The sequence below is a fragment of the Danio rerio genome, chromosome 13, assembly GCF_052040795.2.
Source record: "Danio rerio strain M-AB ecotype USA chromosome 13, GRCz13ab, whole genome shotgun sequence".
NCBI classification, from domain to species: domain Eukaryota; kingdom Metazoa; phylum Chordata; class Actinopteri; order Cypriniformes; family Danionidae; genus Danio; species Danio rerio.
The window spans coordinates 50,359,652-50,382,874 of NC_141033.1; the positions used below are offsets into that span (position 1 = coordinate 50,359,652).

Here is a 23,223-nt window from a genome sequence, read left to right on the forward strand (position 1 = left end):
ATTAACATGTTCCGGTAGTCACGTGTATATGTCAACAAGACCAGACAGACATACGCAAAGCAACTGGGAATAAAGGGTCTGTTCTGTTCGCTAGGCATGTAGAAATAGTAGGCGGGAAAGACTCGTCTTAAAGGCGCAGTACGACAAAACCACCCCCTGCTGGAAATCAGTATAAAACAGCATCTTGTAAAAGGTATAATGAAAAATCTGATGGGTATTTTGATCTGAAACTTTATATACACATTCTAGAGACGCAAAAGACTTATATTAAATCTGAAAAAAGGGGTAATCTAGGTGCCCTTTAAGATACAGATCAGGCCCCACATCCCACACATCTGGTATGGTAAATCCCCTTAAACCTCCTGGTAATTCACACCTTGCCTCTAATTATAATTTTTTTTTTGATCTAGAGAAATCGCCCAGAGCTCCTCAGTGGAAACCATCGAGTCTGAAGCCTTCAATAACCTGCCGAACGTCTCCGAGATGTAAGAAACCACTCAGGGAAGATTGAAACTGAACATTGAAACTGTTTCATGCATAATTGACCTGAGCCTTGATTACTCTGTTTAATTACTGCCTGTAATTACCGCAGACTGGAACAAAATCTTCAAATTTTTCACAGTACAGTAATGTTTTGATTGTTTGTGATTTCTCATGCAAGAATTTGTGTCACAGCTCAATCCAGAACACGCGGAACCTGGTTCACATCCAGCAGCGGGCCTTCAACCAGCTGCCCAAACTCAGATACCTGTAAGTGGCTTCACTTCATCATTCTTGCTGTTTCTGCATCACTAGGGGATGCACAATGTATTAAAAATTAAGGTTATAGCAATAATAGTGTCACAATTGTTAGCTATGTGTACTTCAGCTATATGTACACTCCAATAGCCATTTAGCTGGACTACACTTCCTATCCTGCACTGCAACGATTCAGATTCTGATTACTATCCACACTGTAAAAATGATGTAAAATTTACAGTATCACTCACAATTTTCATGTACAAGTGCACAATTGTAATTATTAATTCACAGTGTGCTTGTGTTTTTTCAGTATTACTGGCAGAATTTATAATCGTACTGTGAATTAACAACTACAACTGTGCTGTAAAATTACAGTGTAATTATAATTGTTAATCTACAGTGCACTTGTATATTTTACAGCAACCGAAACTGCTTGTAATACTACTTTTTTTTTTTTTTTACAATATACAGCTGTGAGTGTGGTCACTTTATTAGGTACACCTTACTTGTACTGGGTTGGACCCCCTTTTACCTTTAGAATTGCCTTAATCCTTTGTGGTATATATTCAACAAGGTACTGGAAATATTGGTCAGGGATTTTGCTCCATATTGACATGATAGCATCTCACAGTTGCTGCAGATTTGTTGGCTGCACAACCATGATGTGAATCTCCCGTTCTACCACATCCCAAAGGTGCTCTATTGGATTGAGTTCTGGTGACTGTGGAGGCCATTTGAGTACAGTGAACTTATTGTCATGTTCAGTAAACCATTCTGAGATGATTCACGCTTTGACATTGCGCGTTATCTTGCTGGAAGTAGCCATTAGAAGATGGGTACACTGTGGTCATAAAGGGGTGGACATGGTCAGCAACAATACTCAGGTAGGCTGTGGCGTTAAATGGGCATAAAAGTGTGCCAAGAAAATATCCCCTACACATTAAATCACCACCAGCCTGAACTTGTCACGGTTAGAGGTTGAAATGGGAATAAAAGGTGAAGGATCCAAGTGCAGTTTTATTAAGAGATTGTGCAGCAAACAGAAAAACAAGGTTTCCGACGTTCAACATAACAAAGTAATAAATAAACAACAAAACAAGAAACTACAACAGGAATCAGGATCAGGAACAGGAACAAGGCTCAGGAAAAAACAAACTCGCTATACAAGACTTACTAGATTATGAAGACAAGAAAGACAAACGACGCAGTAACAAACAATGGTTGAATGGTAGTATAAATAGTCCAGGAAATCAATAGGCAACGGGAACAGCTGTGAATGGCCAATCAGTGTAAGTGATACCGGGTGTATGCGCGTTGTATGTATGGACTTGTAGTTCTTTCACCACTATAGTTCGCTGAGAGTGCTGGCGAACTACAGTGGCATCTGGTGGACACAGACAGTCATGACAGAACTGTTGATACAAGGCAAGATGGATTCATGCTTTCATGTCGTTGATGCCAAATTCTGACCCTACCATCCAAATGTGGCAGCAGAAATCGAGACTCATCTGACCAGGCAACGTTTCTCCAATCTTCTATTGTCTAATCTTGGTGTGTCTTTGTGAATTGTAGCCTCAGTTTCCTGTTCTTAGCTGACAGGAGTGGCACCTGGTGTGGTCTTCTGCTGCTGTAGCCCATCCGCCTCAAGGTTGGGTCTGTTGTGCCTTCAGAGATGCTCTTCAGTGTATCTCGGTTGTAGCGAGTGCTTATTTGAGTTGTCTTTTTGGATCAGCTGGAATCAATCTGGCGGTTGTTGCTAGATCGGATATGGTTGCGGCCAAAAGTTAGGGAGATTTATTTTGTATTATTTATTCAATTTTATTAACGTCTACCCCCACCCCTACCCTAAACGTAACCATCACAGCACTGTAAAAACAGTAGTATTATTTATGTCATCTATTAAATTACCCAATAAATTGTATTTTTAATGTCTACCCCCACCCCAACCCTACACCCAACCATCACAGTACTGTAAAAGTATTAATTATTGTTATACAGTGTCATTAAAAATGCTGCTATATTGATGTGCATATCGCACTTCCGGCCGGCCGCATATCAAATCTAGACTTTACCCAGTCTGGCCATTCTCCTCTGACCTCTGGCATCAACAAGGCATTTGCACCTCAGAACTGCCACTCACTGGATATTTTATCTTTTTCAGACCATTCTCTATAAACCCTAGAGATGGTTGTGCATGAAAATCCTAGTAGATCAGCAGATTCTGAAATACTCAGACCAGCCCGTCTGGCACTAACAACCATGCCACTTTCAAAGTCACTTAAATTCCCTTTCTTCCACATTATGATGCTCACTTTGAACTGCAGCGGATCGTCTTGACCTTGTCTACATGCCTAAATGCATTAAGTTGATGCCATGTGATTGTCTGATCAGAAATTTGCGTTAACAAGCAGTTGGACAGGTGTACCTAATAAAGTGGCCGGTTAGTGTATATCATATATGCTGCCTCAAAATTGTTTAAACCTTTTTAAAATATTAACATAATAGTTCATATTTAGTTCCTCTGGTTAATTCATCACTCAAAACCCAAATCCTGTTGCTTTTCTTATTTGTGCAGGAGCATCTCCAACACTGGCATTAGTGTTTTTCCTGACCTGACCTCCATCTTCTCCCTGGAGGCTCATTTCATACTGTGAGTTTCTTCTTTCATTAATCATATGATGGCGAGTAATAACAATGAAGCTGCAATATTGCCGTCGGTTGTTTTTCTCAGGCAGAACAATGTTGTGAAATAGGCCGGCTCCTTAAGAGAAGAGGAGCGCAAGTGTTGGATCAGGAGATTTTGTTGTCAGCACAGGCTTTTTGCTTCAAACGTTTAATAGATTTTGTGTCTTTTCTTCTGTGTTTAGGGATATTTGTGATAACCTGAATCTGCGCTCAGTCCCATCAAATGCTTTCACCGGGATGACGAGTGAATACGCCACAATGTTAGTATCTCAAACAGACACAATTAATTTTTTCTATCAGCTGAATCTTATTTAAAGCCCATTTTTCTTGATTATTGTTTAATAGAGCCAGGAATTTTTCACAGTATTTCCTGTAATTTTTTTTTCTCTTGAGAAGTCTTTTTTGTTTTATTTCAGCTATAATAATAGCAGTTTTTATTATTTTTAAAGCATTTTAAGATCAATATTATTAGCCCCCTTAAGCAATATTTGTTTTCAATTGTCTACAGAACAAGCCACATTTATACAATGACTTGCCTAATTACCCTAGTTAAGCCTTTAAATGTCACTTTAAGCTGAATACCAGCATCTTGAAAGATATCTGGTCTAATATTATTAGAAATGTGTTTAAAAAACAACAACACTTATATAATATTTGTAATATATTATATAATATAAAAATTAGGGGTGTCAAAATTAGCGTGTTAACGCACGTGATTAATTAAAAATATTTAACGCGTAAAAAAAATCATGCAAATAACGCAGTTGCAGGTTTTTTTATTTCCTGTTGTGGCTGACGTGTGTTCAGGGACGGCGCATGCATAGAGGCAATCTAGGCGGCCGCCTTGGGCAGCAGAATAGTGAGCGAACCCCCCTGTCTTCACTTTCATCCGCTAAACCCACCCTCTCCCTCATGGTCCATACTTTCATCCGCGAACCAGTTACTTTCGGGTTGAGGGCAGCGTGATTGTCGTTTGCCTAGAGCGCCAGTTCAGCTTGCTCTGGTCCTGTGTGTGCTTAACATGCAAAGAAATTTGGATAAGACCAAGGACGCGCTTTTAGAAAAAAAGTTTCAGTATAGAACAATTAATGTGGCATCACCAGGCTATCCAGCGTTTCCTCCAGAGTTTCATGCAGTTTTGGGTGTTTCAATTTTAATCTTTAGACTTTAACTGCAGTTCAGCAGTTCACTCTCATTCAGCAGATTTTCATTCAGGACGTTTTAATGGAATTTGATACCGCATGGCGAACGGAGAGAAAAACCTCTACATTTCGGGACTCGCGTGATCCTTTAAGGCAGGGTTTTTCAAAGTCTAAGACAGTGGGCCTCCCTTTTGACACAACTTATCCATTGGCGCGGGGGCGTGGCCAAGAGCCGTGGGAACGGAGTGAGGCCACCGCGTAAGTGGATACACCTGCGGTGCGCACCTGCCTCGGATCCCACGGAAGGAGCTCTGGATCATAAAAGGAGGAACGAGGGCAGAGGAAGCCGAGAGATGACCGGGCCCAGACATATTTTACTTTTGCTTTCAGTTTGACGGCAGTCTCCGTGAGCGTTTGTTTTGGTTTAGACGGCAGCCTCCGTGAGGAGCTGCCGTCACTGTTATTAATAAATCATTTTAAAACTGCGTCGGTTCTCCGCCTCCTTCTTCCCGGCGGCCAAAGGGCTGTGAACTTCATTACAGCTTTGAATCAGGGGGGTCTCAGAAACCGGCCCATTGTATTAGTAGGCATATACCTACCAATTAAACTTAATAATTATATTTTTATTATATTATTTTTTTCCTGCGCCTCCCCTAACATGCTCTGGCGCCCCCCAGGGGAGGCGCGCCTCACACTCTGAAAACCCCTGCTTTAAGGTAATCAAAAATCACTGCTTACATGGTCGACTCTTAATCAGTATTCTCTTAATCATAAAAGCGGAGTATTGGTGTCCATGTAAATGTACTGTAGTGAAAGTGGCAGATGAAGTCGCAAGTTGTCAAAGACAGTCCTGTTCTCTGCCTTTAAGCTACTTCCATGAGACCTCACATTTCATAAGTTTGACTTGTTTCCCCCCTACATGCAACTGTTAAAGGCTTAACTAGGTTAATTTGGCAAGTTATTCTATAACAATGGTTTGTTCTGTAGACAGTCGAAAAATAAATAGCTTAAAGGGGCTAATAATTTTGACCTTAAAATGGTGGTTAAAAAATAAAAAACTGCTTTTATCCTAGCCAAAATAAAACATATAAGACTTTCTCCAGAAGAAAAAATTATATCAGACATTCTGTGAAAATTTCCTTGCTCTGTTAAACATCATTTGGCAAATATTTAAAAAAGAAAAAACATTTCAAAGGGGGTTCAATAATTCTGATAGCAACTGCATATGTATATATATATATATATATATATATATATATATATATATATATATATATATATATATTTATCATTGGAAAGTTCTAACACTTCTAAATACATTTTTACCACTGTTTATTTGTTTATTTATTTGTTAGCACAACAATGGCTTGTTCTGTAGCCAGAAAATATATATAAATAAATAAAAATTCATTAGGGGGCTAATAATATTGAACCCAGCAGTTTTTACATTAAAAAATAATTAATAATAATAATAATAAATAATTTTGTTTTTGCAAGCCAAAATAAACGAAATAAGTAGAAGTTTTCCCACTAGAAATAAACTAAAATAAAACAGATGCAGCATGATAAGCAGCATGAGAAAAAAAAATTATGAATATAAAATTTTACATATATATATATATATGTATATATACATATAAATTTGCGTGATTTTATTCTTCAAAAGTCTTGATTTGTATTGAATCACTATTTTATTTTCCACTGTGTGACTCTGACTTTGACTTTGTGGAAGAAATAAAGCATCCTTTTGCAGCTGTGCTGTTAAATCTTTGTAGATTCCCCTTTAGCGGTGATGAATTAAAGGCACTGTGTCTGTGTCGCTTTTATTTCTGAGTTGTTTATGAGTCTAGTTCAGTTTTAAAAGCCTCGTAATCTTACTAACAGTCTGTTTGCATCACATTGCGACACATTTGTACAAGAATTCTCTTTACGATCAGCCTGAAACATTGTTCAGTTTTGCATATTTAGTTTAATTAAATGTTCTTTTTGGACACACTCCCACGAATCGATCCCAATAAACAAAGTAAAAGCCTTTTTTAAAAGCATAATATTAAATCTAAATTAATGTTATGGTGTTACATAATATGTTTATAGTGAATTATTGCTAGTTTTGATAAATGCTATCAATCTAAGAGTTGTTTAGTCTGTAAATGTACAAGACATCCTTCACTCTCTATGTCTAAATGCTAAGATAATGCAGCCTTTATCAGAAAAATGTCCTGAAAAACTCTTTGTGTTAGTGTTGCGTGACATTGACAATATTTCCTAAATAAACAATATAGAGATGAGTGTGTTTTGTGCTGGTTCATGACTGTGATGAAAACAAAAGATACTGTACGTAAACCAGCAGCATGTGCAAGTCCCTGACTACATGAGTGATTCATTAATTGATTTATTCAAACAAATCATTCAAAATGACTGAAATATTTAGGGGCGTCACGGTGACGCAGTGGGTAGCACGGTTGCCTCACAGCAAGAAGGTTGCTGGTTCGAGCCCTGGCTGGGCAAGTTGTCAGTTCTGTATGGAGTTTGCATGTTCTCCCCGTTTTGGTTCCTCCACAGTCCAAACACATGCGCTACAGGTGAATTGGGTAAGCTAAATTGTCCGAAGTGTAAGTGTGTAAACGAGTGTGTATGGGTGTTTCCCAGTGTTGGGTTGCAGCTGGAAAGGCATCTGCTGTGTGAAACATGGATAAGTTGGCGGTTTATTCCACTGTGGCGACCCCAGAATAATAAAGAGACTAAGCCGAAAAGAAAAAAATTGAGTGAATGACTGAAATACTTAGACTTTTTGTTGCTGTTGTTGGCAGAACAGATCAAAACAGTCAATATTGTGTCTAAAATGTAACACTCAGTATTAACTTCTTGTTTGTTTAACTGTTGTATAAAATCAGTATCATAAATGAGATGTCGTATAATATATTTGTGATCATATAATATAATTTAACTATATCATACGTTATAAAAATAAAAAGCGCAGGATATTTTTTGCAATTATATGCTCATTTTAATATTGTTCTCATATATAGGCTTCTTTAGATTCGGGATGCAACGATTAACTGGTTTCACTATTAACCGCGATTTAATTCGTCACGGATAATTAATCGTAAAGGCTTCTCAACACCGTGTTTTTGAATGGAACAAAAATGCAGCAACTAAACAATGTTATGCCAACTGTGGCATAATAACCACGCACACCCGACTAATTATGACTGAGGCTATATTAATTAAGGCAAGCTAGTTCAAGTTCATTATTTCCAATGGACCCGCACACAAACCAAAGCATTCACGCTTTTCAGGCGCACCTAGTTGAGATGACAGGGGGCTTTTGTGACCGTGGGAACTGCATACGGCTGAAGTTTGAGGAAGAAGCAATAAAAAGTACACATGTTTGCAAACCTACTTATAGTTACAAATAATGGTGCCAATAAGAGTGATTATCCACCAGCCGAGTGGAGTATTTTCTAAAAAGTTGCAATTTTACCCAATAAATGCATCAATAATATCTACAGATTTTTATATAGTCAATCAAATGAACTTTTAAAAAATCAAATTTAAAATAGCTTTAGTTTCAAGCTAGTGGAGTTTTGAAATCAGTGAATGCATATAATCATGATAACCGTGAAATCGTGATTATTTCTTAGACTATAATCACTCAATCAAAATTTATAATCGTTGCATGCCTACTTTAGACAGTCCACTCTTATGACTCTTTTTAATTTTTACACTGTGCTCAAATGATTTATTGATAAATTGTACATTTTGATGCTTATTTATTTATTTATTATTATGATTATGTAACTTTTTTTGCATTTTTAACTGTTGCAAAAACCTGTACTTATTAGCCCCCCTGTTTATATTTATGTTATATTTTCAAGACACTTCTATACAGCTTAAAGTGACATTTAAAGGCTTAACTTGGTTAATAAGGTAAATTAGGCAGGTTAGGGTAATTAGGCAAGTTATTGTATAACGATGGTTTGTTCTGTAGACTATCGAAAAAAATAGCTTAAATGGGCTAATAATTTTGTCCTTAAAATGGATAAAAAAAAAAAAACTGCTTTTATTCTAGCCGAAATAAAACATATAAGACTTTCTCCAGAAGAAAAAATATTATCAGACATATTGTGAAAATTTCCCTGCTCTCTTAAACATCATTTGGGAAATATTTAAAAAAAGAAAAAAAAATCAAAAGGGGCTAATAATTCTGACTTCAACTGTACATATATACATAGATGTATATATAAAGATGTGTATAGACAACTTATAATGTGGAAAACATTTTTTAAATTGTCTCAAGACAAGATTGAGTGTTGTTCAATAGTTTTACACAATTTTCATAAACCTTTTATTAATACACCCCCCCCCCGCCCCCCCCCCCCCCCCCCCCCCCCCGTCTTTTCAGGAATCTCTTTAACAATGGATTTCAAGAAATAGAGAGCCATGCCTTCAATGGAACAAAAATAGACAAACTGTAAGTGCATTTACACTAATCACTGTCCAGTTTTGCTTTAATGATTCTGTGTTGTACACTTTATTTAGACCATTGGAGTTTGCTTTATATGAAAATACTATTTCAATCTTTACTTTAAATTCACCTTCAGTTCAGTGTGTGTTGCTTGATGATTCTTTGTAAATAGTGCGGTCAATCCTGATTAATCACATCTAAAATCAAAGATTGCTATTTAGATAATATAGGTGAATATACCGAGTGTATATAATAAATAATTCATTCATACATTTTCCTTATTTATCTGGGGTTTCCACAGCGGAATGAACTGCCAACTATTCCAGCATATGTTTTAAGCAGCAGATTCCCTTCCAGCTGCAACCCAGTATTGGGAAACACCCATAGACACTCATTCACACACACGTTTACACACTATGGTAAATTTAGTTTACTCAGTTCAGTTATAGCGCATGTGTTTGGACTGTGGGGTAAACCAGAGCAAACCCACACCAACACGGGGAGAACATGCAAACTCCACACAGAAATGCCAAAATTAAAAGTAAAAAAATCATATATATATATATATATGTGTGTGTATGTGTGTGTGTGTGTGTGTGTGTGTGTGTATAAATATATTTTTAATATAGAACATATATATATATATATATATATATATATATATATATATATATATATATATATATATATATATATATATATATATATATATATATATATATATATATAATTTAATATAAAACATACATTTATATGTATAATTTAATATAAAGTATAAATATATAATTTAATATAAAACTAAAATGTAAATATATATTTTAATATAAAACTAAAATATAAATATAAATATGTAATTTAATAAAAATATAAATATATAATTTAATATAAAACTAAAATATAAATGTATAATTTAATATAAAACATAATTCTAAATATATAATTTAATATAAAACATAAATATAAATATATAATTTAATATAAAACATAAATATAAATCTATAATTTAATATAAAACATAAATATAAATATATGATTTAATATAAAACATAAATATAAATATATGATTTAAAATAAAACATAAATATAAATATATGATTTAATATAAAACATACATATAAATATATAATTTAATATAAAACATAAATATAAATATATAATTTAATATAAAACATAAATATAAATCTATAATTTAATATAAAACATAAATATAAATATATAATTTAATATAAAACATAAATATAAATCTATAATTTAATATAAAACATAAATATAAATATATAATTTAATATAAAACATAAATATAAATATATGATTTAAAATAAAACATAAATATAAATATATGATTTAATTTAAAACATACATATAAATATATAATTTAATATAAAACATAAATATAAATATATAATTTAATATAAAACATAAATATAAATATATAATTTAATATAAAACATAAATATAAATATATAATTTAATATCAAACATAAATATAAATATATAATTTAATATAAAACATAAATATAAATATATAATTTAATATAAAACATAAATATAAATATATAATTTATTATAAAACATAAATATAAATATATAATTTAATAGAAAACTAAAATATGAATATATAATTTAATATAAAACATAAATATAAATATATGATTTAAAATAAAACATAAATATAATTATATAATTTAATATAAAACATATATTGCTTGTATATTAATATGTATTTTAGGAATTGTCTTCTTCAACTCACTGCTGTTTGTTTTCATATTATTGTTGATATGTCCTATAGTTTTTTTTCCCTTCTTTCTCTCTTTAATCCTCTCCTTTGCAAACTGAAAACATACAAACGATTTAAAGTATGTACAGTACATTTCACACCCATATCAATTACACACAACACCTTACATAATTACATGCTTTCTCTTGTTTATTTTTAGACCTGCTCTGTGTGCAGAATCCTTATCTCCTATTTTATAGTCTTTCTTTTCTTTTCTTTCATGCCCTGTCTTACTTTGTCTTTATCAAATAAATAATAAAAATAAAAATGGCAAAGGCACACTTATATTTATATTTGAGGTAGTGTTTATTTTTATTTATATATGTGCAAAATTTGAATGTAAGTATTAGTGCTGTCAAATGATTAATTGTGATTTAATTGCATCAAAAAGTAAATTTTTTTTTTTATTAAAAACTGCTTTTATTCTAGCCGAAATAAAACAAATAAGACTTTTTTCAGAAGAAAAAATATTATCAGACATTCTATGAACATTTCCTTGCCCTGTTAAACATGATTTGGAAAAATATAAAAATAATAATAATAATAAAATAAGAAGGGGGCTAATAATTCTGACTTCAACTATATATATATATATATATATATATATATATATATATATATATATATATATATATATATATATATATATATATATATATATATATATATAAATTATAGATCATGTAGATAAATATAGATTATACATATAAAATTACATATAATGAAAATGATACATACGTGCATATGTAAATATTTTTGTATATTTTTGTATGTGTGTGTACTCATACATATATACATAAATATACACAGCACATGTGTATATATTATGTAAATACAAACTTATAGCTTATACGATAAGTTAACAACATTAATAAATACATATGTAAATACATTTGTCGTATTTTTGCACTCTAAGTATGTGTGTATTTATGTAAATAAATACAGAACACACACACACACACACACACACACACACACACATACAGTTGAAGTCAGAATAATTAGCCTCCTTTTGAATAATGTTTTTTTTATATTTCCCATATGATGTTTAACAGAGCAAGGAAATTTTCACAGTATGTCTGATAATATTTTTTCTTCTGGAGAAAGTCTTATTTGTTTTATTTCAGCTAGAATAAAAGCAGTTTTTAATTTTTTTTAAACCCATTTTAGGGACAAAATTATTAGACTTTTTAAGCTATATTTTTTTTCAATAATCTACAGAACAAACCATCGTTATACAGTAACTTGCCTAATTACCCTAACCTGCCTAGTTAACCTAATTAACCTAGTTAAGCCTTTAAATGCCACTTTAAGCTGTATAGAAGTGTCTTGAAAAATATCTAGTAAAATATTATTTACTGTTATCATGGCAAAGAGAAATAAATCAGTTATTAGAAATTAGTTATTAAAACTATTATATTTAGAAATGTGTTGAAAAAATCTGCTCTCCGTTAAACAGAAACTGAGGGAAAAAAATAAATAGGGGGGCTAATAATTCAGTGGTAGCTAATAATTCTGACTTCAACTGTATATGATGTAAAATACAAACATTTGTTATGGATGTGATTAGTCGTGATTAACTCTTCGACAGCACTATTTGTAATTATGTCAAAGATTTACTCATAATGTCATAGTTTCTGGGTAAATCCTACAGCATGTTTATGTCCTGTGTGTAATCTCAGTATTATCTGTGTGTTCTGCAGAGTGTTGAAGAACAGCCGAGATCTGCGTGTCATCCATGAAGATGCTTTTAAAGGAGCTTTAGGCCCGACTGTGCTGTAAGTGATCCTGAAACACTGGAGACAGAAATACTTGCAATGATAACAGTACATACATTTTTTTCAAGATACAACTATTCAGCTTCAAGTGACTGTAATTAGGTCAGCTAGGGTAATTAGGCAAGTCATTGTGTAGCAGTGGTTTGTTCTGAAGACCAGTGGTGCCCAAAGTGGGGTCGGCACCATGGACAATGAGAGGGGGTCGCTTGGTGATTTACAAAAATATTAAAAATCTATTAAAATTACTATATTTTATCCATAACATAAACATAGTCACATTAAAAATACAACATGCACATAAAAAGCCGTCAGTATTCAATTTCATTTCCATTAAATTGCGACTCCAGGGCCCGGTTTTTCAAAAGGTTTAATCCGGATAACATTGATCCAGATTTAGTAATCCTGTTTTTGTGATCGTGATCCAGCTTAGTTTTTGAGCCAGTTTTTCAAAGCAACATCGGATTGGATCAATCTGATCTGGATAGGAACTTTTCAGGATCACTAAAGCTGGATAACCAGTGCTCAAACAGGATAGGAAATCACAATGTAGAACTAAAGATATGTAAAGAGCAACACGAACACAAACACTGTATATTGAGGATGTTGATAACAAGTTTCAAAGATGGATTAAAATATAGACTTAATGTCAAAAACTCAATATTTTCAGATTTCCTCATCTGATGTGGAGAGAGCAGCTTGTCTGAGCGTAGCCTTTAGGAGGCAGATCTGAAATCTGGCTTTAGTTTGCTGCAGTTTGGTCAGAGTCAGTTGTTTCTCTGACAGATGAAGCTGTGCTTCTGCCCTTTCATTATGTTGGCTTGAGAAAGCCAACATACTGTTATACTACTCTGTCCTTGAAAACAAACGTATCTCCTCCTAGGTCGTTCATGCCACAAGGCCCAAATGTGGTCAAAATGTGCCTTCTGCATTCAAGATTGTTGCTATATCTCCTCATGCCTGTAAGACTTATCATTTTTTTAATAAAAAAATGTTAAATATTACATTTTTATAATCCGGGCATATAAAAAAATTATACAAGCCCCAAATTTGGCCAAAAGTTGTATTAAGATGCGGTAGATTTTGTTGCTATATCTTTAAGGTTTATCAGACTTATAGTGGCAATATAAAAAATATGGCAAGCCATTTTTTACTTAAACTCCATATCTTTTACTAATATTGCAAGCCATTTTTGCATGTATCATTTTCAAGCACTTATTAAGCATTGTATTTTCAAAAAAATACAGCAAGCCACTTTTACATAATGTTCATTACCTTAGTCCCTTTATTAATCAGGGGTCGCCACAACGGAATGAACTGCCAACTTATCCAGCATTTGTTTTACACAGCGAATGCCCTTCCAGCCGCAACCCAACACCAGGAATACATAATGTTCAAGTCCAGTTTTTGACACTCATGAAGACTGTCATAGAAACATCGGGGTTGATTAAGATCACTCATATTGCCAAGAAGCTTTGATGTATCATCACAAACCTGTCAAATGTCCCCATAGCAATAAAACAGTATAACCTAGCAACCATTTAAAAATAGCAATATCTCTACATCAGAACATCGTAGGGACCTGGGCATTTGCTTGTTTGACTCATGCTAGCAAATGGGACTTCCTGTGTACTATGCATGTTAACAATGATAATGGAAGCCAAGTGCTAATAACGATTAGCTACATGCTATGAATGATTATCTAAATGCAATAACATATGCTAGAAATGCCTACTAAGTATTAGCATTTGATCAAGTATGTACATGAGCATTGCCATTTAGCAACTGCTTAGCAACCACCTAACAATGCCATAAACGTTTGACTTTCTCAAGCCAACATCAAAGTTTATCAATGAACTTTAGGTTCTAGTTCTCTTTTTGCAATTGTTGGAAGTGATTTCAAAAATCAATGATTGCCATTCTTTGCATTTTTTTTTGGTTATTCTGTAATCATTGCATGCATCACTAATAAATATTCTTAAAACAAAATATTTTCCATTGGGATGAATATATATATTCATATTTTCAGCTGTTTGGGGGATTATTTTTATTATTATTATTTTATTACTTTCTACTTTGCTGTAGGCCTATACTGAAAGGCTGAATACGTTAAAGCCTACATAATCACTGTAGCCTGACGGATGAACAAATACAATTAAAACTAAATTAAAAAAAATAAATTAGATATCTTGTAGGATACTGCATGGTCCAAATATAGTATACATTTTAAAAGTTTTTAATACATTTTGGGCATGAAATCCACACTGAATCCACCCTTCTGGGCCTGGTTTTTTCAAAAGTAAACTACTAGGGTTTTTATAAGGGATTGGATCAAATTTTGAAAATGGGTTTTTCAAAAGAAAAAACCTTATTACATAATGGGATTAGATCACGTAATCTAATCTTGGTTTTGATCCAGGTCAAACCTTTAGTTTGAGTTTTTCAGACATTTTTTTGTAGGATTTGGATCATTCATTCATACATTTTCTTGTCGGCTTAGTCCCTTTATTAATCCGGGGTCACCACAGCAGAATGAACTGCCAACTTATCCAACAAGTTTTTACACAGCGGATGCCCTTCCAGCCGTAACCCATCTCTGGGAAACATCCACACACACATTCACACACACTCATACACTATGAACAATTTAGCCTACCCAATTCACCTGTAGCACATGTGTTTGGACTGTGGGGGAAACCGGAGCACCTGGAGGAAACCCACGCGAAGGCAGGGAGAACATGCAAACTCCACACAGAAATGCCAACTGAGCCGAGATTCGAACCAGCGACCTTCTTGCTGTGAGGCGACAGCACTACCTACTGCGCCACTGCCTCGCCCCCGGATTTGGATCACTTTGATCTAAAAAATCTGGATTAAACTGATCCCATCAGAAGGGTGGATTCAGCGTGGATTTCATGCCCATTTTTTTTCATGGCTTGATTTTCGTTTGTAGGCGGTGCTGAAATGCCCATTTTCCTCTGATTGGTCAACCAAATATAGTATAAGCTCGTGACATAGCCCTCAAAATAAAAGCACTCTGCAGACCAGCACCCAGGCTTTAAATGATTAATATTAAATATATAAACTAAGATTACATATTGTGTCATTTGATAAGTTAGCAGGCTTACATTCATTGCGTATCCATAAATTAAGTAAAAATGTAAATTAGCAGTATTATTAGACCTTTGTCATTAAAATAAGGTAGTTAGATGCCAAACGTCCTGCAGCTGAAGGTCGCTGGTTCGATCCACGGCTCAGTTGGCGTTTCTGTGTGAACTTTGCATGTTCTTCCTGCATTAGCGTGGGTTTCCTCCGGGTGCTCCGGTTTCCCCAACAGTCCAAAGACATGTGGTACAGGTGAATTGGGTAGGCTAAAGAAGTCTGTAGTGTTTGTGTGTGAATGAGCGTGTTTGGGTGTTTCCCAGAGATGGATTGCAGTTGGGTGGGCATCCGCTGCGTAAAACATATGCTGGATAAGTTGGCGGTTTATTCCAATGTGGTGACCCCGGATTAATAAAAGAACTAAGCTGAAAAGAAAACAAATGAATGAATGAATGAATGAATGAATGAATTAAAAGCCTGAGTGCTGGTCCTCAGAGGGCTCTTATTTTGAGGGCTACATCACGAGCTCAGATTTGGTTGACCAATCAGAGGAAAATGGGCATTTCAGCACCGTCTACATGTGTATAATGAATTTTAAAGTTGTTCATCCATTTTATACCCTAAATTAAAAAAACAAAAATCCGGCCAAAATCTCTTTTTTTTCTTTTTTTTTCTTCATTTTCCTTTTTTTATTTGAAAACGGATATAATAAATAGACGGAAGATACCCTAAGTGTTTATAACCACCTCTGAAAATAGTGGGGGTCGTGAGTAACTGGCATTGTTATTTTGGGGGTCGCGGGCTGAAAACCCCTGCTCTAGACAGTTTTAAAAATATTTAAATATTTAAAATATAATAATATATTGCTTAAGGGGGCTAATACTATTGACCTAGAACAAATATTACAGGAAATACTGTGGAAAAAGTCCTTGCTCTGTTAAACCTCATTTGGGAAATGACTTTGACTTCAACTGCATGTCTTTTTCCTGGAGCGAGAGCTTTGTGTTGGATGGCGATGCGAATGACTAAAGCTGTAAAACTCTGCTGTAAAACTTTACCTGCCTTGAGCTGTTAAGGAAACCTGAAGACCTGGCCTGTCTGGTTGAGCTGTGATTGATTACAGCATGAAAACAATTGAAGAGCAGGACTGAGCTTCTCCCAGGCAGGGGTGTGCCTGAATTCACACACTGAGCGTTTGTCATTTACTGCTGATAGGAGGAGACGTAATTAACATGCATGTTTATTTTCACTAATATGTTTTTTTTTTTTTTACTTTATGCATAATTTAGCACTTTACTTTTTGGTGCATTTTAATGAGGACATATTATGCCCCCTTTGATGCAAAGATGATACATGCGTCATAACAGGCTTGTGAAAAGGGTCCATACAGACAGTACAAGTAAACAAAGGAATGAATGTCTGATTAGTGTGCATGTTGTTTTCCAGGGATGTCTCCTCCACGGCGCTGGAGACACTGCCCTCACATGGCCTGGAGTCAGTGCTGATGCTGACAGCCCGCTCAGCGTTCGCCCTGAAGAAACTCCCTCCACTGAAGAGCCTGAAGAGCCTGAGAGAAGCACAGCTCACCTTTCCTAGTCACTGCTGCGCTCTGATCAACTGGGACAACAGCAGGTCAACACAACCCCTTCATAGTCAGATCAGTGTGTCACTAGCTGTGTTTTCATTCACCTATTTATATGTGTATTTGAAATATTACAACAAAAACTGCTTAACCTTTGTGTATTGTTCAAATTGACTACCCTTTCGTTATGTTGGTGGCTGTTTTTGCCCCATTGACTTTTACTATAATGACATTTTTTTTTGATTGCAAAGCCCTTGACGGCATATAATCATGCATTTGTGTGTGGTAAAATGTGTAGGTTTTACTGCTGATCATCAGTTGGCAGCATTAACCCTTTAGATAGGCCTGTGCAAAAAGGTTTCTGGCTTTTATATGGTGTTCTCTGTAGTAAAACAGCAGATTATAGTGTATGTGCAGAAATACACTTACTGTTTTACTATGTTTACTATGAGAACTGAGGTGCTTATATTTTACTTTCTCAAACATATCAAGTTAAGTGTTGAAATATCTCTCCTACACTCATACACCCACCAACACAGACACACTATACTCCATTTAGGCTACCTGAAAAAAGTCTTGTTGTTGATCCCGGTTGTAAGAGCAACAAATATTAACTTGACATTTAGTTGATCATTTGGGAAAGTGTCAGAAGGTCGATTTTTTTAGATGAATCATCTGTTGAACTGCATCCCAATCATCACAAATACTGCAGAAGACCCACTGGAACCCACATGGACTCAAGATTCTCACAAAAATCAGTCAAGTTTGGTGAAGGAAAAATCATGGTTTGGGGTTACATTAAGTATGGTTGTGTGTGAGAGATCTGCAGAGTGGGTGGCAACATCAACAGCCTGAGGTATCAAGACATTTGTGCTGCCCATTACATTACAAACCACAGGAGAGGGACAATTCTTCAGCAGGATAGCGCCCCTTCTCATACTTCAGCCTCCACATCAAAATTCTTGAAAGGTCAAGGTGCTCCAGGATTGGCCAGCTTTGTCACCTGAAATGAATGTTATTGAGCATGTCTGGGGTAAGATGAAGGAGGAGGCATTGAAGATGAATCCAAAGAATCTTGATGAACTCTGGGAGTCTTGCAGAAATGCTTTCTTTGCCATTCCAGATGACTTTATTAATAAGTGATTTGAGTCATTGCAGAGATGTATGGATGCAGTCCTCCAAGCTCATGATGGAGTCAGACACAATATTCATTCTGTCTCCACTGCAGCAGGACTTTATATTCTATACTGGACATTATTTCTGATCAGTGACGAGACTTTTGTCTAAGCAAAGTTGACCGTACTGTCCTAATGAAACCACTAAAAATCAAGGCATGATCATATTATATTGTGGTCAAGGGTAATCTAAATGTCACGTTAGCGAGATCAAACAGGAACAAAAGGTGCAGATCCAAGTGCAGATTTTAATATAATATTGTGCAGAAACAGTGACAAAAAAATCCAAAGTACAAAGTAACAAACAAACAAGGAACTCAAACAGATTAAACTTAAACTAGACTCAGACTATGACAGGATACTAAACTAGATTCAGGATGACAAGATATAAACTGGATTCAAGAAACACATACCAACAAGGACGACAACATAGACAAACGACGCAGTAAAAAACAGAGGTGGAATGGTTGTATGAATAGTCCAGGAAATCAACGGTAAACAAACACAGCTGTGATAGCAAATCAGTGTACGTGGACCCGGTGTAATGCGCGTGGTATGTATGGACTTGTAGTTTTTGGGCGCTGTAGTTCACTCTCAGTGTCCGTTGAACTACAGCGCCCTCAGGTGGTCACTGACAGTCATGACACTAGAGGCCTTTGCCTTTCATTTAAGCCACTTCTTATACCAAATGATCAACGAGAAGTCAAGTTCGTGCAGATTCGCACTCTATAACATCCGACCCTTCTTATCTGAACATGCAGCTCAACTCCTTGTTCAAGCTCTTGTTCTCTCCAAACTGGATTACTGCAACTCTCTACTAGCTGGGCTTCCAGCTAACTCTATCAAGCCTCTTCAACTGCTCCAGAATTTTTCAGCAGCACGAGTGGTCTTCAATGAACCTAAACGAGCACATGTCACTCTGCTGCTAGACCGTTTGCACTGGCTGCCAGTTGCTGCTCGCATCAAATTCAAAGCTCTGATGTTTGCCTACAAAGTGACTTCTGGCCTTGCTCCTTCTTACCTGCTCTCGCTTCTGCAGATCTATGTGCCCTCCAGAAACTTGCGTTCTGTGAATGAACGTCGCCTCGTGGTTCCATCCCAAAGAGGAAATAAATCACTTTCGCGCTCACGCTCAATCTGCCCAGTTGGTGGAATGAACTCCCTAACTGCATCAGAACAGCAGTCACTCGCTACTTTCAAGAAACGACTAAAAACCCAACTATTTAGTCTCCACTTCACTTCCTAATCTGCAATTGCCTCTCTGGATATCACACTAACTGTACAAAAAAAAAAAAAAAAAAATACTACTAATACTTCCCTTCTTAGACTCTACAGACCTGAAACTTGCCTACAGCACTTATTCATTGTTGCTCTTAGTTGTGTAAATTGCTTCCTTGTCCTCATTTGTAAGTCGCTTTGGATAAAAGCGTCTGCTAAATGACTAAATGTAAAATGTAAATGTAAATGTAAGTTATTATTTGTTATTCCTAAAACTGAGACAAGACTTTTGTCAGGTAGTGTAGAAGACAGAAACTAAGCTTTTTTGCACTGTAACTGATGATCAACTGTAAAGATTACAAATTGTCCCTCATCCAAACAGGGAAAAGCAGCAACAATCCAGAACGCATGATTATATGCTGCCATGGCTTTGCAATCAAAAAATGTGATTACAATGGAAGTCAATAGGGCAAAAACAGCCAAAAGCGTAGTCAACCTGAACAATGTGTATTATTGAGAAAAATTCCAAAGCAACTACCTAAAATATGAATCATCTCATTTTAAACGGGGTCCTCTACCTACACACAAGGCAGATAATGCAGTGTATTAATGCATTCACTCATTCATTTTCTTTTCGGCTTAGTCTTTTTATTAATCTGGGGTTGCCACAGCAGAATTAACCGCCAACTTATTCACACCGTGTTTCACACAGCAAATGCCCTTCCAGCCACAACACAGTACTGGGAAACACCCATACACTCTTGTATTCACACAGACACATTCACCTATAGCGCATGTGTTTGGACTGTGGGGGAAACCGGAGCCCCCAGAAGATAACCACACCAACACTGGGAGAACATGCAAACTCCACACAGGAATGCCAACTGGCCCAGCCGAGACTCGAACCAGCAAACTTCTTGCTGTGAGGTGACAGCACTACCCACTGCGCCACCGTGTTGCTCGCATCAATGCAGTAAACCATAAAAGTTAACAGTAAAGTAAATATAAAATCAAGACAACGTAATAATTCACCCACACACACATACACAAGTGCTCAAAGAGCGGTCTAGCCACACAACAGTATGCATCTTTCACATTATTAATGCCACAATAATTATTAACGATATTACGACACCTTTTACTGAAATATAAATATTCAACCATGTGCAAACAGAAATCAGAAACAAATACAGGTTTCCTGTAAATAATGTACAAGAGTATTTCTACGCATCTAAAAATAAGGTAAAGATTGAATAGAAACTGGAAAATTAATCCAATCATCAAATGCTTTATATTTAAATGAAAAGATGCCACTTTCTTTATTAATTCTAGGGACAATAAAAATATTTAATAAATAAAAATATAGTATTATTTAATACATAAATAAAGTAAAAAGGCGGTCTCAGTGGTTAGCACGAAGCAAGAAGGTTGCTGGTTCGAATCCCGGCAGGGTCAGTTGGCATTTCAGTGTGGAGTTTGCATGTTCTTCCCATGTTGGCATGGGTTTCCTCTGGGTGCTCCGGTTTCCACTGTTCAAACACATGTGCTATAGGGGAATTGAGTTAGCTAAAGTGGCCATGGTGTATGAGTGTCGGTGTTTCCCAGTACTGGGTTGTGTCTGGAAGGGTATCCACTGTGTAAAATATATACTGGAATAGTTAGCGGTTCATTCTGCTGTGACGACTCCTGATAAAAAAGGGACTAAGCTGAAAGAAAATTGATAAATAAAGTATTTAAAAAAAGGCCCACAGTGGCTTCTCCTAGAAAACTGATATTATTTCTGTTTGATTTTGAAACCAGTTTATTGGGGAAGGGATGATTTTGTTCTCTTGGACTCACTCGATTGAAACGCTGCCTTATTTTCAGATGCTATGCAATATTCCAGTTTTGCACATGAATCTAATTTGCATGTTTAAATAGAAACATAGCCACTGTGAAGAGTGAGACGTCATAAAAACATTACAGTGATGAGACTGCAAACAGATCCAATAAGAGCTCTAGACATTTAGACGAATATTATAATCCATTGCTCATATTTAAAGCAGAGCACTGTCAGTATAATTGAAAATCATCATAACATTTAAACCTTTTCCTTTTATTACAGGGACGGTTCTGTCAACTCGGCTTTGAGAAACAGATCGTCATACTGTGGGGACAACAGTTCACCGGCTGAGTAAGACTCAAGTTTTGTTATTTCCTTTTTTTGTATTTTTTAATATAAATGGGTACTATATAGTAAAATATTATACATTTATTCATTCATTTTTCGTCGGCTTGGTCCCTTATTTATCAATGGTCACCACAGTGGAGTGAACCGCTAAAATATTCCAGCATGTTTTACGCAGGGGATGCCCTTCCAGCTGCAACCCATCACTGGGAAACATCCATGCACTCTCACATTCACACACATACACTACGGCCAATTTCAGTTCATCCAATTTACCTATACCACTTGAGTTTAGACTGTGAGGGAAACCCACACCAACACAGGGAGAACATGCAAACTCCACACAGAAATGCCAACTGGCCCAGCCAAGACTCAAACCAGCGGCCTTCTTGCTGTGAGGCGACAGAGCTAACCACCGTGCTGCCCTGTAGTGCCCTGTTCTCCCCGTGTTGGTGTGGGTTTCCTCCGGGTGCTCCGGTTTCTCCCAGTCCAAACACATGCACTATAAGTGAATTAGTTTAACTAAATTGTATAAGTGTGTCAATGTGAAAGAGTATGGGTGTTTCCCAGTGATGGGTTGCAGCTGGAAGGGCATTCGCTGTGTAAAACATGCTGAATAAGTTGGCGGTTCATTTCGCTGTGGTGACCCCTGATGAATAAAAGAATTAAGCTGAAGGAAAACGAATGAATGAATGAATTATTTAATAGTTTATTGTGTTTATAACTTTAATTAAATAATTATTAATAATTTAGTTGTGTTTTATCTTTCTTTTTTAATGTTTTTTTTTAATAATAATACTATTTATGTTTTATTTATTGTTAAATAAATTTTATAAATAATACATATACATTTATTTTTAATTTATTTTAATTTAATTTAATTTAATTTAATTTAATCATTTTCTTGTCGGCTTAGTCCCTTTATTAATCTGGGGTCGCCACAGCAGAATGAACCGCCAACTTATCCAGCAAGTTTTTAACGCAGAAACATGGAAACATGGAAACATCCACACACACATTTACACACACTACGGACAATTTAGCCTACCCAATTCACCTGTACCGCATGTCTTTGGACTGTGGGGGAAACCGGAGCACCCGGAGGAAACCTACGCGAACGCAGGGAGAACATGCAAACTCCACACAGAAATGCCAACTGAGCAGAGGCTCGAACCAGCGACCTTCTTGCTGTGAGGCGACAGCACCACCCTTTGCGCCAATGCTTAGCACTTTAATTTAATTTAATTTAATTTAATTTAATTTAATTTTATTTTATTTTATTTTATTTTATTTTATTTTATTTTATTTTATTTTATTTTATTTTATTTTATTTTATTTTATTTTAATTGCAGACAAAGGGATTAACCCTCCTGTAAAAGTCTTTTTAAATT

The 23,223-nt window shown here is 35.4% G+C and overlaps 1 protein-coding gene across 3 annotated transcripts in view; it reads left to right on the forward strand.

Moving 5' to 3' along the window:
- The window catches only part of lhcgr (luteinizing hormone/choriogonadotropin receptor), a 56,119-nt gene that overhangs the window by 25,898 nt on the left and 6,998 nt on the right, over positions 1-23,223 (forward strand). For all 3 annotated transcript variants that reach the window (XR_015505054.1, XR_015505055.1, NM_205625.1), the window contains 8 exon segments: positions 411-485; positions 676-750; positions 3,317-3,391; positions 3,609-3,686; positions 8,974-9,042; positions 12,517-12,591; positions 17,137-17,322; positions 21,770-21,838. Coding sequence is in view for 1 of the 3 variants with exons in the window: in NM_205625.1 (NP_991188.1) it covers positions 411-485; positions 676-750; positions 3,317-3,391; positions 3,609-3,686; positions 8,974-9,042; positions 12,517-12,591; positions 17,137-17,322; positions 21,770-21,838 (702 nt within the window). In the remaining 2 variants the exon portion in view is untranslated.